Source organism: Echinops telfairi, unplaced genomic scaffold (assembly GCF_000313985.2).
Source record: "Echinops telfairi isolate 266 unplaced genomic scaffold, ASM31398v2 ScPeMD7_25;HRSCAF=90, whole genome shotgun sequence".
Taxonomy (NCBI): Eukaryota; Metazoa; Chordata; class Mammalia; order Afrosoricida; family Tenrecidae; genus Echinops; species Echinops telfairi.
The window spans coordinates 19,599,070-19,616,515 of record NW_022103922.1 but is presented as its reverse complement, the minus strand read 5'-3'; the positions used below and the strand labels follow the sequence as shown (position 1 = coordinate 19,616,515).

At 48.1% G+C, this 17,446-nt stretch overlaps 1 protein-coding gene across 3 annotated transcripts in view; it reads left to right on the top strand.

Moving 5' to 3' along the window:
* Positions 1-17,446, top strand: part of SLC24A2 (solute carrier family 24 member 2) — a 273,697-nt gene that overhangs the window by 215,057 nt on the left and 41,194 nt on the right. For all 3 annotated transcript variants that reach the window (XM_045289183.1, XM_045289181.1, XM_045289182.1), the window contains one exon: positions 14,699-14,797. In XM_045289183.1, coding sequence (XP_045145118.1) covers positions 14,699-14,797 — 99 coding nt within the window. The remainder of the gene's footprint in view (positions 1-14,698; positions 14,798-17,446) is intronic.

Here is a 17,446-nt window from a genome sequence, read left to right as displayed (position 1 = left end):
GGAATGAGAGCGTGCAGTGGGAGGGAAGATGGCTTTCAACTGGGGAGGCCCATGGGAGATTTGGTAGGGGAGGGAATCTTTGATCTGCGCCCTACGAGGTTGATAGATGATGGATATGGGGTCGGCAAAGCCTTGCCAGGCAGTGAGAACAGGAGGCACAGAGAGAGAGGGGCGGCCACTGTAAGGCTGACTAGGTGTCTCGCATCTGCCAGGAGCAGTGCTGGGATCTTCGTCTCGTCTGCCTCCTTTCCTCATGATGAGCCCGCAGAGTAGATTTCATTAATGATGAGAAAACCAAAGCTCACGGAGGCATTTTCCTGAATGAGGAAAAACTAAGACTCAGAGAGGCGAAGCAACTTGCTCTGGGGGCAGAGTGAGAAAGCAGTGCTGAAGGACGGAACTCGGGGCTGTGTCCTTTCCAAGCTCCATTGTGGTTTATGACCGAGACAGATGGGTCTGAGCAACAAAGGTAGTTGAAAGTGGCTACACTTTATGGATGGGGAAGATGGGCACTTAGTGGCCCCGGATCCTGGAAACATTTGGACAATAGGCTGAAGAAAGAGAGCATCCTCTCGTGGACCATGGTGAACTAGTGAACAAAATATGTACCGCTATTGAACATTTTACCACTGGGCATGTAGTTTATGTCTGCCCTCTCAGATACTGGGTGGAACGAGGGCAGTTGCAAAATGATCCTGGCCTTCCGAGCGTGATCCCTTCATCTTCTGTACTCACATACCCTAGAAACGTAACAGGAGTGGCCAATTGGCCACCATCCCACCCCCAAACCAAGACAGTTTCATCCCTTGACACCCACTTTGTACCAGGCACTAGACTAGGTGTGAGGCATCCGGAGGTTCAAGACAGGTCTCCTCCTGAAGAACTCATCATCTACTAGGTCCCACAGGCAGAATTATGAGTGTCGGTCTCTCCATCAGTCTTGGGAACTGAGGGTGGGATTCTCCAAAGAGGGAATGTCTCTCCAGCCTCATTCCCCTTTCCCAAGGTGGCAGTCTGTCGTAATGGTCACCAGATGCCTACATGTCCACTTACTAGCACTGAGCATCTGCTCAGTGTCAGACATTTGTTAGACCCAGCGGATTAGTGAGCTACCCTTCTGGGGATTCTGTTTGCATTTATAACAAGACCCTTTCTGGAAATGCAAACAAATGACTGGGTTCTTAAGGACCCCAAGTTGGCCAACCACCACCTTAACTCCTTACGCGGTGAGTCTGCGTGCTCTTGGAAAGGCCATCATCTCCAATATTCACTTACATTTAATGCCCGTCCTTTTATTCCCGTCTGCAGATACCCAAATGCCATACCATTCTGTCGCTCAAAAATTATTGCTCAATAAATTGAATTGGCTTCCCTCCAAAAATTACTTCGTATGATAAGCTTGAATTAAACTCGTTTAAAAGAATACAGACAATGGTGTGATGCGACAGATTAACTTAGCGATGTTCCACCAATGACAACATCCGTAGCTCGTGACGTGGGCTCTTGCAGATCGATGAGGCAGGGAGGGAGCAGAAGAGACATCCAGACAATACAGGCTTGTCCTGCCATCCAAAAGTGGAGCGTTCCATTGAAACTTTTCATGGACTGAAATGGCGGGAAACAAAGAAGGAGCTACCATTACTTTAGAAGGGATACTTTTCAGTGTTCCCAGACTCTTCTGCCCAAAATAACCTACCCACTAGCCCATAAAACTAAATGAGCACTAACATTTGGTGTTTGCCAGGACTTCAAACCAGTTTGTTCCAGTTTGGCCCTCGGCTGATCATCTGCATTCCCACCCCTTGGGTGGACTGAATGAGGAGCTACATTTTCCAAAGACCCAAGCTCTTGCTAAAATCTGGAGCCTGCTTCCACCGGAGGAAATCAGCACCCTGAGAAGTTGGAAGCCCAATGAGTATGTTCAACGCCCCAGGGTTCACAGGCACCACCCCAGGGTTCACAGGCACCGTGCAGAATCGTGGTGGCCTGAGGCTGAGATGGTGGAAGGAGTTTGGCAACATCACTCTCCCTCCTGCCTCTTTAGCAGCTCACTGTAAAACAAAGGCTGAATGCTAGTTTCACCACTCGCCTTTCGGAGTAAAAGCAAAAACCCTCTTTTCCTTCCTTTGAGTGATCACAAGAAGTAATAATGGACATCTTTCATTTTAAAAAGCTTGGTGTGGTAAAGCGTATCTGGCAAAGAAGCCATGGATGAGGAAGGGCCTTGCATTGCCTTGCCTTGAACGCATTACCACTTACCAGAAACCATCTTTAGCAAAATAATTCCATCACTAGTTAAGAAGTCAATCTTGGTTCATTTGTATAAGGAAAAAAAGGTATGAAAGGTTGTGTCTTCAAAGGCAGAACTTGCAACGACCTTTGCCTTAATTAAATTAAGGCTGCTGTTTCATGGCAACCGATCCAGCCCTTTGTCTAAGCTGAGGAAGTAATAATGTCTCAGATGACTCATGGGTCCTCCATCAGGCCTGTAGCGGAGCTTGGAAAGCCTCCATTGTTTCAAAGAAACAAAAGCACCTGAAGGTTGTAGAGTCTAGCCAGTCATTTGAGGTTCTTGGTTGCAGTGAAATGGCCCAGTTCTTTTTCAAAGAGAAATTGTACTGGGGACTATGGCTTAACATCGTTTTCCATTGAGATCTTTTACGTTACATTTTCATCCTTGCTCAGCTGGATGGACGTGTGCTATGGACATGGCTCTCTCAGGCAGGGTAGCTTCTGCACCAGTCACTGTGGCGTCCATCAGATGAGAGTTTATTTCTCCCTAAGTGAAAGACTCTAGAGGCAGGCGTTATACGTGGCCCAGCATCACAATAGCCTCAAACCCAGCCTCCTTCCATCCTGCTAATCCACCCTCCACCATGGTGTCTTTTTTATGGCACGGTGGGGGTGGCTTGCATGTTACTGTAGTGCCAGCAGCTGTGCCACCAGTATTTCGAACACCGTCAGGGTCATCCATGACGAGAAGCTTTCAGCAGAGCTTCCAGACTAAGAACAGACGACAAAGAAGGACCACGATGGCCACTTCTGAGGGATTCGCCACAGAAAACCTTATGAATGGCAGTAGCATATCGTCCGATACTGTGCCGGGAGTTGAACCGCTCAGAATCAGCAACAACTGGTTAGACGTAGGTAAGATGCCTGAACGGGATGAAAAATACCTGGATGATCAATAAAGGAGGCCCAGGATGGAGCCCTGAGAACGCTACCGTTTAGAATCTGAGAAGAGGGCAGGGGGCTCAGCAACGAAGACTGGGGCGCGGCCTGTGCTGTAGGACGAGGACCACGAGAGAACAGGTCTAGGGAGACGAGTCAAGAGTGTGTCCTAGAGGATAGTAACAAAGGTAACGGCATCAGCTCCAAGTGCTGGGGGTCCAGCTCAGGGTGGAGTCCTGGTGACGACAAGGGGGAACCTGTCAACGCGGATGGTAATAGGAGAGACGACCCGTGAGCTGGCTGCTGAAGTCATCAGGAATGAGAGAAGGGAGACAGTTGGGATAGAAGTGGTCAAGTCTGTTGGATTATATTCGAATGGAAGGATGAGATGCCCTGAATTGAGTGAAAAGCGGGGAAAGGGAGTGGACGGGAGCAGGGAGTTGGAAGGCAACTGCCAATGTCAAGGGCCCAAGGAGAACAGGGACCTTCGGGAGCAGCCAGTGGGACAAAAAGCAGAGAGATTATTCAGATTTCTCAGAGAAGAGATTACGGACATGGGAAATCTAACAGATGATAGGGGCAGGAGATTGAACCAAGGCAAGGCTGTCCAGATAGGTGAGCTAGGAGGCTCTGGCGGATGTGAGCACGCGTGCGATCCGTCTATGTTTTCAAAGTTTTTAATTATAGCCTTTTCTTGGGATTGAACTAATGAACAGTTTGCACTGAAAAGTATGTTACCAGAGGGACCCTTGGGGACTCATGCAAATCCAACTATGGATTAGTTAGGTCATGGCTGAGGAAGGAGGTGAACCTTCCCCAGTTTAGGGAGCGATTCGGCCCAGCATAGGAAGAACTTTCCCACACAGACCTAAAGATGGCATGGCCTACCTCTGGGGTGATCCCCCACCTCCTATGGAAAAGCCAGAGGAGCCCCCATCAGAGTATTCAGATCATGAGAACCTTGTTGCCCCTTCTATCCCACACCCAAGGCCTATAGTGTTGCCTTGTATTAAATACAATTAGAGGTGATGGCTTCCAGTTAGCTTGTATGATGAAAAGGCGCTCTGGTGGCATAGTGGTTACTCTTTGGGCTGCTAAACTGCAAGGTCACCAGTTCGAAACCACCAGCCCCTTTGTTTTGTGGGGGTGGGTGGCATATGGGTATGTTTATTTTTACTCCCATAAAGAATTACAGTCTCAGAAACTCACAGGGGCAGTTCTACCCTATCTATAGGGTGGCTGTAAGTCAGCATGGACTTAAAGGCAGTGAGTGTGTTTTGAGGGTTTTTTGTTGTTGATGTTTTAAGATTAAATCTTTGAAAACTGGACCTTGCACTAGTTAAACTCCTGCCGATACATCTTGGGGTCGGTAGATCCCTGGGTCAGAGAGCCTGAAATAAATGGCTTGTGTGTTATTTGGTCCAATTCACAGCCAAGTTCATAATTAAATATAGACCCTAGTGCACTAGCTTGTTTCTATAGAATAGAGCTGTAAAATAGCCGCCCTGCAGAAAAGGGAGGAAGTGAATACGCGCGCGCACGCACGCGCACACAGCTTCAGAAAGGTTGCGGGAAACCCCACTGTCCTCTCATTCCATGTTCACATGAACCTCTGTATAGGTTTTCTCTTACTTACAACTTGGATCTTCTATACTATCAAATGTTTGACTCACAAATCCATTTGGCTAGTCTTGAATGAAGAAAATGTTTCAAACACACAGAGGTAAAAATCAACCAAAAACCGTAACGGTGACTCTCCCTCCTGCTCCAGATTCAGTCATTCTTTAGAAGGACCCCGTTGCTCAGCCTTAACATTATGCACTCCTTTCACAAAGAGGACATTGACCCAGAGCTGGCTGTTTAGACACTTTTATTGAAAACCGTATCATTCGCATATCATACAATTCAATAATTCAATCACATCCAGAAGAGTTCTATAATCACCACTAGGATCCTTATTAGAACTTTCCTTTTTCATTCTTGTTCCCCTCATTATTGTAACTGCTTTTTTAAAAGCCAGTAAGTGTTGGCGAACTTCCTGGATCCGCCCACCCAGACTTCCCTCATTCCTCTTGGCACTGGCACAGGGTTCCACTGGGGGGCTGCCCCATGGGGGGTCCCAACCAGTTCCGACTGGTGAATATTAGGATATTTCCACCTTTGTTTTATTACAGCAAAACAACACGAACATCCTCTGTGCCCCTGGTGTCGACTCCACTGAGTCGCCTAAACCACGCGCAGTCATCAAGTTCATTTCAACCCAGAGACCCGAGGGGAGTAGAACTCTCCCAGACTGAGCTGTCCCCAAGCTGTCCGTCTTTACAGAAGCAGACTGCCACATCTTCGCTCCCACTTTAGCTAGTGCACCACCAAAGGCACCGAGGCTTTCTGCAGGGGTCGTAATGGAGGAGAGGCAGCCTTGCCATTTTATTTTGAAAGGACAAATGCTTATATCCCAACTGCACCCGGCCTTTCCCGTCACTTGATTGGCTGGCTGAGTCTCATTCACTGTTAATGGGCGCTTAACTCGGTACAAGGAGCCTTGGTAGTGTAGTGGTTCTGAGTTAGGTTGCTAACCTCAAAGTCAGCAGTTTGAAACCACCAGCTGCTCAGCAGAAGAAAGCCAGGGTTTTCTACTCCCCTAAAGAGTTAGTCTCAGAAACTCACAGGGGCGGCTCTGCCCAGTCCTATAAGGTCACTCTGAGCCAGTGACGTTGGCTCAATGGCAGTGGACAGGCACCCCAGGTGCGCGGCTCTAGTTCTGTAGGTCAGTAAATCGATGTTCCCAATTAAGGGCTGGGAGGCACCCCGCCCTGGAAGCAAGCCTTGTACTTGTCCCATGGACCAGGAAGCCCACCACCCTGTCTCATGCTCTGGTTCTGCTGCGGCTCCTCTGGTATCCCAGCTTTGGGCTCCTGGATCCGGGCGGTTGCACATGTAGGACCCTGGAGTCTGAAGGGTCAGCCCCACCTCTGCATCTTCTTTCTGGATGGTAGTGAAGGCCTTCTTCCTGCTTCCGGGCTGGCGCATCTTATACCCACCAGGTGGGCAAAAGTGACTAGTCCCCGTGTGACAGATCCGAGTTTTCACTATCACAGTTAGCCCTGTTAACAACCATTCACAGCCGAATCCGATCAGCATCTTCCAATACCTTTTCTTGCCCCAGCCCATCAGACAAGGAAGAAATGCATCCCTCTGCTTGGCCCTACCCGTCTTTTGGTCGGAGTTACAAATACTACAGCTAGAAAAGCCGCATCAAATAATGCACAGAGACATTCCTAGAAGTAGAGATGCCCGACGAAAGAATATACAGATGGAAGTATTTGTTCTCTCTAAATGAGATGGCCAGGCTCGCCCGCCTCCACAGATTATCCAATTTCCGCCACAGCATGTCCCTTTCCTACCTCTAGACCACTGCAAAGTCTGACAAGCAAACGTTCCACTTTCCAATTACCAAGGCAGGGGACCCCCGTTGTGCAGAGACACCATTTCCAATAGCATGTTATATTTCATTCATTCCAAGACTATGGTTTAACTCATTCAGTCCAACTTTCCATGGCCAAAGGATTTTTCTGGGCATTCCAACAGATGCCCTCTGTCAAATTGTGCTTGCTCTGCCAAATAAATGTGTGAAACTCACCGGTTATTAGCTACATTACTTCTTTAGAGATGTATTCTGACAAGCATCTCCTCGGGACTGGACCTTAGGAAGACAGGAGCCTAGTCGGTCACCAGCTCGCAGCTGACATCACTTCTGTCCAGAAGGCCAAACTAGCTGTGTGGCTCCAGCCACCGTCTTCCTGAACACCAGCCCCGGGAAGTCTTCTCATTAGAATACATCAAACTTTTCAAACTTCATTGCATCTTATGCTCTTGATTTAAACTGTCAGCAGTAAAAGCAGAAAGATGGGGCCTGGCAAGAGGAGGCAGATGTTGCCACATTGCGGATGCGGAAGGTGGGAAGTGGCAGCAGAAGGCAAGCTGTGGATGCTGCCTTTTGTCTATTTTTGACACACCCCTAGTGCTCCAAATGTTACGCTGCCTTTCACCAACCACATTTGGAGACTGTGTTTTCAATTAATAAAATCATTTCTCCCCATGAACCTTGCATTTAGAAATAAAAAGTCAAAAGCGGGGCTCCGTTCTACCCGGAGGGCTGGCATGTTCAATGAAGCACGGTAAGTTTCTCTTCTGATTAAATCTGAAACGAACCGAATCGTCTCATTCTGGTCATGGGCCTCAAAGCCTTCAGTCACACTTCGTTAAGGCTTGTTGCCATTTCTCCAAGGAGATGTGCAGGCCCTGATGTACCACATCAAGCGGAGCGTTTTCCCAAAATCGAAACTCCCATCTCCTGACAATTCCCAGACGCGTGAAGTCCAGGTAACAGGGAATGGTGCATGAAATAGTGCTGGACTCAAGACGTGCTAGCCCAGCCTCCTGTCTCCAACTTAACAGCCAGATGGACGGTTGGGCAACGTAGAGCCAAGCCTCAAAAGCAAGAACTGGCCTATGAAGTGGTTTTACTGCATGTTGGTGGTAGCTGCCACCAAGTCCACCTTCAGTCATGACAACCTCTAGACAACAGAATGGAACATTGCCTTCCTGCACGGTCCGGTCCTCACAGTGGGAGGCGTGTTCAAGGTCATCATGGCAACTATGGTGCTAGCCCAGCTTACCAAAGGTCTCGCCCACCTTCCCCGCGCTGGCCTTTCACTTCACCAAACATGCTGTTCTCCTCCAGGGATTGATCCTTCCTGACGACATATCCAGGGTAAGCGAAGTGGACAATGTCCTGTTGTGATTCCTAGAGGCTTTCACTGGCTTGTCTTGAGAACCAGCTGCCCGGGCCATTCTTCCTTGGTCTGGGACCTCTGTGAAAGCCTGTCCACCGCGAGTGACTCAGCTGAAGTTGACATAACTTCCATCATGTAACAATCGGGCCACCACAGTACAACCGACTGCCAGATGGCAGTAGGTCATAGTATACATCGCTCACCTGCCCTCTGCCAGGTGCTATGAATCAATCAAAGCTCTTTCCCTAATGACTAAATTAATGTCACAACGTGGACAAACGGATTCTGAGGAACTCCGTTCCATTAGGTGGCCCCAATGCCGTTCAGTCAATTCTAGTTCAGCGTGACCATCCAGAGGGTTCCCCAGCCTATAAACATCGATGGGAGCAGACAGCCTCATCTTTCTTCCACAGAGCAGCTGGTGGATTTGAACAGCTCATCTTGAAGTTAGCTGTCAAACTCATAACCTATACGCTGGCAGGGCTTCTTCTATAGCCTACGGTGGTAGGGGATGAAATGTAGTAAACCTTGGTACTTGAGGCCTGCTTTAGTCGTCTTTCATCCATTTATCTTACATAACCAGAGCGTGTGAGAGATGGAAACAAAAATAAGATGTTCAAACACACCTTCATCTGGCAGACCCACGCAGGCTCAGATCTCTCAATCTGAGAACCAGACCAGCCTCTTGATCACTGGCCATGTCTTTGTCGAGGCAGTGTGAGTCGTTTGCATCTATCGGTGTGCATTGGATAGAAACCATTTTGAAAATTGGGTCAGAGAACAATAAAGCAAGTGGCCTAAAGTCATTTTTTAAAAGCATCAGTTTTCAAGCAGTGGCAGTCCCCGTGAAGGTCAGTAATTTGGCCTTTGGCCTGAAACACCATATTTTCTATTTGATACCTACAGAGAGTTTCTGTTAAAATTGTAAAATTTCAATTTTGTCTGAATTTCATTAAGAGTCTCTGGAAAAGAAATCTTTTTAACCATCTATACAGCAAGGAAGCATTAACTGTAAACAGTGTTGTGCTTTGGGAACGTCACCACGGCATGAGTTAGCAATAGGGTCTACTGGGTTTCCTGCAGTGTTTATAGTCTGTCCACCTTCTTCTCTCCAAGGGAAACTAACTTGACAACGAATGTTCCAACATTTCCCCAGACACACACACTCACCTCTCCTTTTCCATTGTTTGTGTTCATGTGGTTATTGGACTACACACTGGAGAGGTGGATGGGGGAGGGCCCACAGGCCAGTGGAGAGAAGGGACAGACCCTTCCGAGTAGAGAGGACACAATTCACGGTGATTTCCAGGGTCGGTCAGGGGACTGGAGTGGTTGGAACAGGGTGAAAAGGGAGAGTTGTTGGGTGGGTGGGGGGGACGGGAATAATGGGGGGTGTCTAGGAGGGGAGCCTCGTTGGCCTAGGCCAAAGACTGTTGTAAGGACTTTCACTTTGAACTGGGGAGCCCATGCAGATTCGGCACAGAGACAGGATATAGGGTTACTTACATTTTTAAGGATCACAGAGCTCAGGTGACAGGGAGGTAGGAGTGGAAGGGGAAGAGGAGATTGGAGGCTTCTGGATTTCTCTGTGGAGACCTAATGGTGACCAGACCAGGTGGTGGGAGGGGTGGGGAACAGTAATCGGAGGGAAATGCTTTGAAAGTAGACGAGGGCATGAGGGATCTAAGGGAGAGAAGAGCCCGGGGAGTTTGCACTTTTGCACATCCACTCCAGTGCAAGTGTTCTCGGCAGGCATGAGAGGGTCCTGTCTGCCTTTCTTGAATATACATTCCTGGGGGAGGGGGGGAAACCAGGAGGAAGGTCCAAGTACACGCTCCTTTTTAAGCTCCTGCCAATCTACAAGCTTCAAAGACAGAGAGCACAGGGAGAACTGAAAACACAAACAGAAGTTCAAAAAGAGCTTTCTAAATGCCCCTTCCATTTCCTCTTTTCCTTTCTCCCAAACCCGGGGCTGTTCACCTTGCAAAAGGCCAGCTCCCTTGCCTTGACCTTCTGAATTTCAGGAAGCTGTAACACCTTCTTTGCATCTACACGGACCGGGGCCTCCCAAAGTTTATGGGAAAAGAGAATTTGGTTGAGTTGCTAACTGGAAAAAAAAAAAAAAAAAAAAGGCTCCCAGTGGAAGAAGGAAGAGGTTCTCTACCGCTGTCCAGATTGACTGTCTCGGACACCCTAGGGAGCAGTTCCCCTCCATCCCGTGAAGTCCTGATGAGCCAGAATCAACTGGACAGCACTGGGATTTGGGATAGGGTTTTGGAATTCTTCCATGAACTTCTGGAAGCCCATCATACATCTCCTTTGTCCCATCTTCTCTGTGTTGCTAAGGCTCACAATGTTCTGTGGCATTCAGGAGCTAAGCTCACCTCAACCCAAAGGGTTCCTTAGGAACACTGCCTGTTCCTGGCTTGATAGGGACAAGGTGAAGGCGTTTCTAGGGACTGTGCTAATTAATTAACAGCAGACTAGAAGCCAAATCCATGTCCTTGAAGGGAAGACTCTCTCCAAAGACTATCTTGCGCTACGACTCTCCCGGCTTCTGTTTGATGCCAGAGCGATAACGGTCGAGGGTTTGAATTCCCGGTTGTTTTTGTCAAAGTTTTGCTGATTCACATTTCGGCCCATATGCTTTTGATCTTTTCCTTCCACCCCCTCAACACATACTCCTCTGAGAACACTCAGCTGGTTTGGGGGGGGGGGTTTCTTTTGGGGTTTCGGGAGGGGGCAAATTTCAGAACAAGCTGAACTATATTAAAATTGTGTACTAGGTTTTGACGTAGGTGCCTCACGATTTGAGCGAGCGTGTGCTATTTCTGAGATTGGAGGTACACAAATATCGGTGGCGGTATAAAAATATAATACTTTCAGGGTTGGCCCCACAACAAAGTATAGTTTTAAGGTTGCCTTAAAACATGCTCAAAAATCCCTTCTTGGCTCACCTTGAAAAGGATCGAAAATATCCTAGTTCTTGATCACCAGGCACAAAGCTATCGCTGCTTCTTAGGTCTGTGCCTCCACCCCCAGTGCCACCCAGTATGACCAGGTGGAAGCTGTGCCTAAAATCATTTTGGGAAGCTGCCCTTGACCGTCACCATGTACTGCCCCTGAGACTGTGGAACCTCAAGTCCATTATGTGCCCATCTTTTTTTCAGCAATGAATGGGATGGATTTCCTGTCACTCATCACCACAAGAACTATTACACTTCCTGAGTAACCACTTTTAAGCACTTGCTGTATACCAGAGATCTTCGACACCCTTGGTGGGTATCAACCCCTGGGCCTTCCGGCAAGGCGATGGGATGAGTAGTCCTATTCTCCCTGTCTTATGGCTATTGAGACTGAGAACCAGAGGGATTCAGACTCATTTGCATCCAGAAATTCTCTTGAGTCATCCCAAATCCAGCCTGCAGCACAGATGGGGGAAAGCTGGTTACCCTCTTTCTGTTGTGAAGGCTGCAAAGGTATCCATTGTAAAAACTGCGAAAGGCCAGCTCGCTTGCCTTGACCTTCTGAATTTCAGGAAGCTGTCACATGATCTTGGAGGAGATCCTTGGAGAACCCACTCAAACATGAGCACCAGATCAACAAGGTCTTGACATGGTTAAACTACCAGGCCAGGATGTGCGTAATTCTCTTTCGTGTGTGGACTGAGAGAAGGGAAGATGCCAGTCTTTCTCCTCAAGTAACTCAAGTTCATATCAATCTTATCCTTAAGCTCTGTGTTTGGTTTGCTGTTTTCTCTAATCGATGGAGCTCTTCTGGTGCTTACTCTCTGGAGTAAGCCCTTCGCACACATTTCCTCATTTAAGCCTTTTATTGAACTCAGGAGCCAGAATCTTTGGAACCTCTACTTGAAGTCAAGAGAACAAGCTCATAAATATGTGGGAACCTACTAAAAGCTTCCTGGTGAGAGAGTCAGCACCTGAACCCAGATCAAACTGCCACCAAGACCAGTACTTGGTGTTCCTCCCTGGCTTGTGATTGAACAAGTCTTGAAGGTGTCAGGCCTCCTACCTCAAGACACAAAGGATCACTTTGAAAATCACAGGCTCTCTAATGGCTTCTGCCCCAGGGCCACATGCTCATAGCTAGTCCTGCTAGCCAGCTCCTCTTAGCTTAGCCTTTCTCAAAGGAAGCCCCCCGCCCCCCCCCCAGGCAGGCAGAACCTAGGATGTCCAAAGGATCAGGATGAGTCAGACTTGCTTTGCCAGGTTCACTTCCACCACCTTCAATGAGCATGCTGGAAGCTAAATTCTGAGGACAAGCCTCCCACCCTACCCCACCAGCCTCCACTGCCAAGACTGAAGCCAATCTCTCCCACTTTTCAGTCGCCTGGAAAATCAGAGGTGCATCTGAGTGGGGAAAGTGAGACACGCATTTCTCGAAAACCTGTTAAAGAGCAGCCCTAATTCTGGAATTGTTGTCTACCCTCTTCAGTTTCTAAAGTGATTCTTCTCCAAGGTCTTGGAGAATTGAGGGGAACCAGCCCCTGGGTGATAGGGTCACCACTGTCCGGAAAGATATGTCCTGGCAGAGAGACAGACTGGCCCTGCACCATGCTCTGGGGTGTCATCTCATCATTGCTCTGGCAACATTCACGTTCTGAAAAGTCATACGTGGTTGGCTGGTTCTTTCTGCTATGATTCATGAGTTTGATCCCAATGTCCTTCCTTGGGCTGAGTTATTAGTTCAGGTTTTATTTCTACAGGCTTTTGTTGGTTTTTCCTCATCTGAATGCTTTGTGGCTTTATTTGTATAGAATTTTTAAATGGCGATTATCGACCATCTTTATGTCCTAGAGCTGCATAATGCTCTAAGATCAAAGAACGCCTATAGTCTGGAGTGGGGTGGTCTTGTTAACAGGGCCATCTCCCCAAAGTTGCAGGACCCCTTGCTTTCCCTCTTCGGGGCTTTTCACCAGATAATTGGAAGATTTCTTGGAGTTCTCTTCCATGAGAAGAAATGCTTCCGTAGGCTTACGGCAGTAGCAGCAGGGGGCCAAGTCACCTCTCCATACTGTGTGTGGTTTTCGGAGTCACCCAATTGACACTCAATGTGGTGGCGGGGGCATGTTGTGCTTCAGCACCGCCAGGGCAGCTTCCCGGAAATTCCAAACCCGCCCCCCCCCCCCCACCACCCACCTCCTCCTCCTTTGAGTCCATCCTTTCTCTCTCTTTTGTAAATTGCTTTCCAGCTCCCTCCTGCCTTCTCCTTTTCCTGGTCCTCGGGTTTTCTTTCCTTTCCCTTGATCTCCTTTTCCCCTGGGAGGTAGGACTTAGAAACAGCCACATCACATTCAAAGTCGTTTCCAGGATGGGATGCCTAATGCTGACTGATGGGCATCCTGCCCGTCACCTTGTCCTTCTTGCTCCCTTCTCTGAAGTACCCACTGCATGCTGACCTGCTTTCCTCCAGGTAATGTGTCCCTTCTGACTTCCTCTGGCACTGTGCCCTGCTGCCCTGCATACAGACTCACTGCCTAGACCAAGGTGCTGACGTCCTGGGAGCTGCCCTTGTGCTGGCAAGGTGTTTGCGCTTAGTAGAAAGCTGACTCCATTCGAGACAATGAGTCCCACGCTGGTTTACCGCTCTGCCACTCCAAGCCAGCCACACACATCTCCACGATGACCATGACTTCCACCCACAAGGGCGGGGGGTGGGGGGGCAGTGGGGGTCTCCTCAGAGGAGACAATCTCTAGGGGGAGCGTTTGGGGGCTCTGGTTTGTTTTCTACCTAATGAGAGCAGTCGCATGAGCTCCCTATTAATCCTCTGCCAATGACAAATGACCGATGGGGACATTATGAAGTTGGTGTTTTGATTCATAGCCGAATCTTGGCAATATCCAGTCCGTTGACAATGATACAGTGAGAGGCTTTTGTACCTCGGATGTTTCCAGAGAAGAAAAATCAAGAATGAGAAAAGAAATGTGTGCTGTGTCCCTAACCTGTACACTTCCGCATGCCTGTCTTTTTGTTCTCTTCTGTGCTTGTTGCATGCATTCACCCATTAGCTATGTCCATATTAGAGATGCAATGATTACACTACTTGAGACACAGCTGCTTACAATGAATCTCTTAAGAACAGTGTCTTTCCCAATGCCTTCCTTCAGACAAGTATTTGGCTGCACTCAGATGATGATTCTTTTCCTCACCTCCCCAGATGGGGCACACTGCCTCCTCAATGCTTTATTACAGCGGACTCGGCTGATCAGAAAGCAGGGATGCATGCTACCAAGCTGCATAGAAATTGTAGTGTTAACTATGATCAATATTTGAAAGCCAAAATCAAGTAAAGGTCCCTGGGCGTGGCTCTCCTTCCAGCCCATTGTCAACACTACTCAGGAAGATGGCCAGCTTTGGCTGGAGACCTGTTCGGGATCTCAGCAGTAGGGGGAATGATAGGGATGCAGGATGCTTTGTGTATTTCGTGGACAGTTGGGAGGGGGAGCCCCAGGTCCATTCTCTCATCCATGGTCATCCGGCAGCTTGAGCATCTCCAAGGGAGAACCAAGCAGAAGCCTCGACCAAGGTAAGCCAGGACCCTTGGTGCAAGTCCAAGGGCATTTGGAATGGACAGAAAGGAGCGGCCGCTGGAGTCCTGCAATCCGGCGCCCCGCATGCTATGTCACCCCCGCTTCCCTCCTTCGTCCTGAACCCCGCTGTTCACCTTCCTCCTCACCCCATTTCCTTCCTGCTCCTTTCTCCTGCTTCAGGGCGCTTCCGAGAAAAGGCTTCCATTCTCCATAAGATCGCCAAGAAGAAATGCCAGGGGGATGAGAACGAGAGGCAGAACGGGGCTGCCAACCACGTGGGTGAGTATGAGGGAACACCGTGCCACGCCTCCTCTGGGGCGGGTGGACGGGCGCAGAGAGGCAGGGCTGTGGGCACCCCTGACCCAGTAGACACAGAGCCCTGCAGTCCAGGTTTCTCCTGGGTGTCAGGAAATGAACCCCTCCTCTCCTGGTGGGTGATTGGACACAGTGCTCTCACCAGTAACTCTAGAGGAACCCCCCCCAAGTGCTTGGCTGCTTACAAAAGAAGCCTGGCCATCGACTTCCCTAAATTTAGCCCCTGAAAACCTATGGAACCCTACTCTGAGTCACATGGGGTGGCCATAGGCAACGGACTCCAGTCTATAAAGAGGAGACATGCGTGGATCTGATGTTTCACGAAGGGCAAGAGGGCCCTGGCTGGGTAACTCGGAAGCTCTGACTGTGAACTGAAAGGTTGGCAGTTGAAACTTGCCCGGTGGTTCTGCGGGGGAAGAGACCTGACTCTCTACTCCTGCAGAGATGACAGCCTAGAAAACCCCAGCATGCTCCTGGGTCGCACAGGGTCACTCAGCGTTGTGACGGGCTGGGTCGTACCCAACAACAACCAGAGTTTATATCCACAACATGGCCTACAACATGCCCACGAAATTAGCAGTCAGTCCCTGAGTCCCTGGGGGATGACACCGCCGCCGGCCGACCCTTCCCTCAGGATCAGCCAGGTCTCGTTTGGCTGTTTTACCTGAGCCCCTGGTGTGACCACACCGTGGCACTCCTGCGTCTTATTTTAACTTGAAACACGATCTTCTTCCTCTCCTGTCTGTCAGCAGAACATAGTTTTCTAATTCTGAGTGCAAACTAAATTTAAGTTCATCTGGATCTATGCTATAAACGATGTGATTGCTCAAGAAACTAAATTTATCTGCACATAGAATCCCACAGCGTTGTACTTAAAATACATGACACGCCTTTGAAGAGTGTCTGTCTCTCCTGTTACCCTGAGTTCTAGCCGAGGACAATCTTTATCCAGGAACTAGTCAGGGTTCCACTGGGCTGCAAAGAAAATAAGCCAAACTCTTAGCAATAGTTATTTCATATTTATTAAGTGTGGGGTTTGACTTTAACTCAACTTCTTTATGGTTTTATAAATGGAGGCAGACTTACAATGGGCATATTTTGCTTTTGTGTTGTAGCAGTCTATTGCATAGGTTGCATTTTGCATGTGAAATTCAGATTCAGTGACAGAAACTCTATTGAATGCTCCACTCACTGATTTCTCTTTGAAAATGAGGCATCATGGAGTAAGAGACTGAGATCCAATCTCTGGTTTCCGCCCTTCTTCTTAGGGCTGGATGGCCTCAACTTGGATTTCACTTTCTATGAGGAAGTAGGATACACAACTCCTCGGATCTTTCCAGAGCTGCTTACCTCTCTGAATATTTTTGTTCCCAAAAAATGTTGGTGGTGGAGTTCTTAGTTAATTACACTCAAGTCGGTTCTGACTCTCAGCAGCCCTGTGCAGACTGAATAAACACTGCCTGGTCCTGCACCCTCAAGTTCCTCACCATCTTCGAGCCCATTGTTGCAGCCACTGTCAATTCACCTCATTGAGCATCTTCCTCTTTTCCTGACCGTCTACTTTACCAAGCACGAAGTCTTTCTTCATTGCTGATAACAATGCCAAGGCCATGACATGAAGGCTCACATCCTCCTTTCTAAGGAACCTTCTAGCTGTACTTCTTCCAAGACAGATTTTGTGCATCTGGACGTCTGGGGTGTATTCCGTGTTCTTCACCGCCACCCTCATTCAAAAGTATCCATTCTTCAGTCTTCCTTATACTTGATCCAGCTTTCCCGTAGACGGAGGTGATTGGAAGTACCGTGGCTTGAGGAGGGCGCACGTTAGCCCTTACAGAGACATCTTTGCTTTGTAACATTTTAAGAGGTCTTTGTCAGCAGGCTGCCCAAGTGCAATACGTAGATTGGCTCCCTGACTGCTACTTCCATGGATGTTGATTGTAGATCCGAGTAAAAGAAAGCATTTCACATCTTCAAAATTTTCTGTATTCTGATGTTGATTATTGCAATTGTGATCATGTTTGTTTTCTTTACGTTGAGGTGTAATCCCTATTGAAGACTTTACTCTTTGAACTTCATCAGTGTTTCAAGTTCTCTTAGCTTTCAGGAAGCAAGGCTGTGTCATCTGCATATCACAGCTTGTTAATGTGATGCCCCATTAACCTTCATATAGTTCAGCTTCTCAGATTGTTTGCTCAACATACAGATTGAATAAGTTTTGAAAGGATACAATCCTGACATACACCTTACCTGATTTTAAACCACACAGATCCCCCCTTGTTCTACTCAAAGGACTGTCTATTGTTCTATGCACAAGTTATGCATTAGCACAATTAAGTGTTCTGGAATTTCCATTCTCAATGTCATCTACAATTCGTTATGATCCACACAGTTCAATTCCTTTGCCTAATCATCAAAACAGTGCTCAACATCTTTCTAGTATTCTCTGCTTTCAGCCGAGATCCATTTGCTATCACCAATGATATCCTTCATTCCACATCCTCTGCTGAATCCACCTTGAGTTTCAGCCTATCTTCAGTAAAATTTTACTTAAATGTAAATGCACATCTTCCTTCAATACCACCAGTCCTGGATTATATGCCAGCTCCTGAA